This window comes from Bison bison, unplaced genomic scaffold (assembly GCF_000754665.1).
Source record: "Bison bison bison isolate TAMUID 2011002044 unplaced genomic scaffold, Bison_UMD1.0 scf7180017864516, whole genome shotgun sequence".
In the NCBI taxonomy this organism is placed as follows: Eukaryota; Metazoa; Chordata; class Mammalia; order Artiodactyla; family Bovidae; genus Bison; species Bison bison.
Genome location: NW_011495069.1, coordinates 8,931,711 through 8,935,801, shown reverse-complemented (window position 1 = coordinate 8,935,801; position 4,091 = coordinate 8,931,711). Strand labels below are relative to the sequence as shown.

General features: G+C 58.0%; 1 protein-coding gene across 1 annotated transcript in view; it reads right to left on the bottom strand.

The window, feature by feature from the left end:
* Positions 1-616: 616 nt before the first annotated feature.
* RPS6KA1 (ribosomal protein S6 kinase, 90kDa, polypeptide 1) overlaps positions 617-4,091 on the bottom strand; it is a 33,735-nt gene continuing 30,260 nt past the window's right edge. Inside the window, exons 18-22 of the mRNA XM_010830253.1 lie at positions 3,983-4,091; positions 3,678-3,754; positions 3,279-3,396; positions 1,915-2,052; positions 617-1,568 (exon numbers count right to left, since the gene is read on the bottom strand). Coding sequence (XP_010828555.1) covers positions 1,446-1,568; positions 1,915-2,052; positions 3,279-3,396; positions 3,678-3,754; positions 3,983-4,091 — 565 coding nt within the window. The 3' untranslated portion in view covers positions 617-1,445. The remainder of the gene's footprint in view (positions 1,569-1,914; positions 2,053-3,278; positions 3,397-3,677; positions 3,755-3,982) is intronic.

The window sequence follows — 4,091 nt, the reverse complement described above, 5'->3', positions numbered from 1 at the left end:
TGTCATGTATGGATGTGAGAGCTGGACTGTGAAGAAAGCTGAGCGCCCAAGAATTGATGCTTTTGAACTGTGGTGTTGGAGAAGACTCTTGAGAGTCCCTTGGACTGCAAGGAGATCCAACCAGTCCATCCTAAAGGAGATCAGTCCTGGGTGTTCATTGGAAGGACTGATGCTGAAGCTGAAATTCCAATACTTTGGCCACCTGATGTGAAGAGTTGACTCACTGGAAAAGATCCGATGCTGGGAGGGATTGGGGGCAGGAGGAGAAGGGGACGACAGAGGATGAGATGGCTGGATGGCATCACTGACTCGATGGACATGAGTTTGGGTGGACTCTGGGAGTTGGTGATGGACAGGAGGCCTGGCGTGCTGCGATTCATGGGGTCACAAAGAGTCGGACACGACTGAGCGACTGAACTGAACTGACTGATTATCAATACCATAATGGAATCCCTGGCAGAAATGGGGAGAGCCAGTGGGACTCCCACTGCTCCCCAGTTGAGCTCCAAGCAGTGGGCTAACTGGCCCGGGCCCAGTACTGATCATGGCCGAAGTCCTCAACACCCAGCAGCAGAGGGCAGGCAAATCCAGGGATGACAAGCAGAGGCGAGCATGCTTCAATTCAACTGTAAGTTTATTAGAAAGGCCATGGACAGATGAACCCTGAGTTACCAGCTGAGGAAGAAATGAAAAAAGCTCCTGCCCCTCTTGGCCCGCCCCACAGGCCTCTCGTGAACTCTGTCCTGTGGCGGACTCCAACAGAAGTCAGCCAGAAAGTGCTTTCTCGATGCTCCTTCAGGGACTGCTCGACCTGTCTGCAGGGGACCCAGGGGTGGATGCTGGTGCCTGGAGCTGGGAGCCACAGGGCCTTTGTCCTCTCCTCTAGCAGAAAGTGGTTCCAGACCTCCCCACTGCAGCACAACAGAACAGAAAAGGAGCCAACCGGGATAGAGCAAGTTCTGCGAAACAGCCAAAGGCTCTGGGAGGGGACGCCGGACTGCCTCGGAGGGGTGCTGATGGCTATAGACAGCCAATTGTGGGGGTCCCCCTGGGGGAATCCTGAAGCTGCTCTAAGGGGTCTCAGCCACAGAGCGCCCTTGCGTGACTCAGCGCCCTCCTGGGGCTCCACTGGCTACTTCTGTTCCCAGAAAGGCAAATGGATCTTGTAGAAATCCATGGTGGTTGATGCCATTTTGTCCTTAAAAATAGATAAAGAGTTTGTACAGTGAATCGATTTCAACCAGCAGAGCCTGAGCCGAGAACAGTCCGTCCTGGGGAAGGAGAAGGCACTTCTCACACCCTCCCTGGGGTGATCTGGGCTGGCTGCTTCTTGGGCCCCTCGGGGCTCCACTCCCTCTGGCCCTGGGATTCAGGCCTGCTTCTTCTGGGAAGCATGTTGCCTCCATCCAGCTAGCACCGCCCTGCGGCCTGGATGCTCAGGCCCCTCACAGGGTGGTGGACGGCAGCTTCCTCCCCCGCCGCTGGGCCAGGATAGACGACTCGATGGGCTTCAGCTGAGGGGTGGGCTTGGAGCTGTTGAGTGCTGAGTAGGTAGCTGCCATGGCTCCCTGGGAGACAAGGGGAACTCAGTTCACAAGGGTGGGAGGTACATGTGCTCCAAGGCCAAGCCAGCCCCTCCCAGGGTTCTACAGCCTTCCCGGTCCCCTGTTAATCCTGCCTTGGTCGTTCTTCATGGTCATCAGTCCTGCCTCCTCCCTCAGACTTCAGAGGGCAGGAGCTGTGCCCATCCCCAAAGACTGGGGGCCATGAGTGCAGTGTCAACACCCCGGCCTGTCAGACGGGGGCTCCCTGGGGAGAGACACACGTGGCATCTCCTGGCTCTACCACCCTGAGTCTTTGCCCACGGAACCCTGGCTTGGGCCCCTGCGGCCTGGCGGCCTAGGTTGGTGGTACCTTCACAAGCTGCAGGTCCTGATGTGACAGCTGGCTCTGCGGAAGCTTGTCTTTCTGGGTGATCCACGGGTGCTGCAGGACCTGCTTGGCTGTGAGGCGCTGGTGGGGGTCCACGTGCAGCATCTTGGACACCAGGTCCTGGGGGAGAGCAGGCAAGGGGTTGGTGGGAGAGGCTAGCAGAGGAGCAGAGTGCTGGGCCTGGCTGATGGGGAATGGCTAAGGCAGCCGTTTCCTGCAATGTCCTGCCTGGACCCTTGCATTAGCCCCTGCAATCCATTCTCCACGCTGCTCCAGGGCCTGCTTGAGTGGCACATGCCCTTTTTGGGGATTTCTTCCTGGAAGGCCCTTTCTTTCCTCTTTCACCGTCTAGAAGCCACGTAGGAAGGTGGGAAGAACCGAAGGCTGGGCTGGGAAGGATCAAAACCTGACTCTGTTGCTGCTCATCGACTGCATATCCGGGGCAAGTTACTTTGACTCTCTGAGCCTCAGCTTCCCCTCCGAGAAATAGGATAGCAAAAGTACCCAAATCATAAGGTCAATCGGAGAAGGCAATGGCACCCCACTCCAGTACTCTGACCCGAAAAATCCCATGGATGGAGGAGCCTGGTGGGCTGCAGTCCGTGGGGTCGTGAAGAGTCGGACAAGACTGAGCGACTTCACTTTCACTTTTCACTTTCATGCATTGGAGAAGGAAACGGCAACCCACTCCAGTATTCTTGCCTGGAGAATCCCAGGGACGGGGGAGCCTGGTGAGCTGCTGTCTATGGGGTTGCACAGAGTCGGACACAACTGAAGCAACTTAGCAACAGCAGCAGCAGCAGCATAAGGTCAATGCAAGGGGGTACTGTTCACTAAGGACTCAACCCAGCGTCTGACACAGAGGTTCCCACCACTGGACCTGTTGTTTAGTACTGAAAGCACAAATGTTCCCTCCTCTGAGAAGGCCTGTCTGCCTGTTGGCCCGTAGCTCTGCCTGGGTCTCCACTGCCTATACCTCTGACCAGGAGGACCTGCCTCTCTGTCCCCTTGTGTGCAAGCCTGTCTGACCCCTCACACTAAGTCCCCACGAGGTAGGGGCCGTGACGATGCAGCCCTCTGTCCCGCTTCAGGGCCCAGAACACAGGAAGGGCCAGTGAACGATCACCAAGTTGTTCAAACAATACACAAGATAGAGGGCGGGGGAGGGGGCAGCAGTCTGCCTGGGAATCTTCCACTTGGAGAAATACAGCAACAGAGGTTTGTGGGATGTTCCACTTGGAGAAATGAGGCTGCCAGTCACCTGTCCGTGAAATGCCGAAAAGCCCTGGGATGGGACCCTGCCTCCCCAGCCTTGAGTGAGCACGGTCCAGGCCTTACAGACTCACCTTGGCTGTGTCTGAAACTGTGTTCCAGTTTCCCCCACTGAGAGTAAACTTGCCACTGCCGATCCGGGTCAGGATTTCCTCTGGTGTGTCACTGGGTCCATTGGCAAATGGAGTGTATCTGGAGGAAAGTCCACCCGGTGTGGGTATAGCCTCTGGCCTCCATCCGGGCGGCTGGGGTGGCGAGGGGGCACTGTGTCTCCCCCTTCGGAGTGGGTGCCCCCAAAGGTGGCACTTTCTCCCCAAGGTGGAGCTCCCAAAGGCAGCACCACGCCCCTGTCTCCAGCCCTTCCTGAAGCAGGGATGAGTCTTTCCCATCAGACAAGCACCACCCCAGCCTGTACACTAGGGCTGGAGGAAGGGGCAGGGGGCAGACGGGGTGCAGGCCAGAGGGGCACTCACCCCGCCAGCATGGTGTACAGCAGAATGCCCAGGCTCCAAATGTCGCAGCCTTCATCATAGCCCTGGCGCTTCAGGACCTGGCAGGAAGGTGGGCAGGGGAGAGTGGTCGGGCTGAGGGGCATATGCCTGCCTGCTACTCCCCAAATCGCAGGACAAGGGTCCCAGGCGTGGGCTGATCCTGCCTTGGTCCCTGGACCAAGGCCACACAGACCGGAGTCCTGGACAGCGTGGGGCCTCTGGAAGGGACACAAGGCCCCCGTGCCAGCCCCCCTCACTCTCGTAGCTGAGGAGGCCGGGCCACTCACCTCGGGTGCCACGAAGTTGGCGGTGTAGCAAGGTGTCATGAGGAGCCCGTTCTCAGCCCGCAGCTGCTTGGCAAAGCCAAAGTCACAGATGCGCAGGCACTCGGGGTTC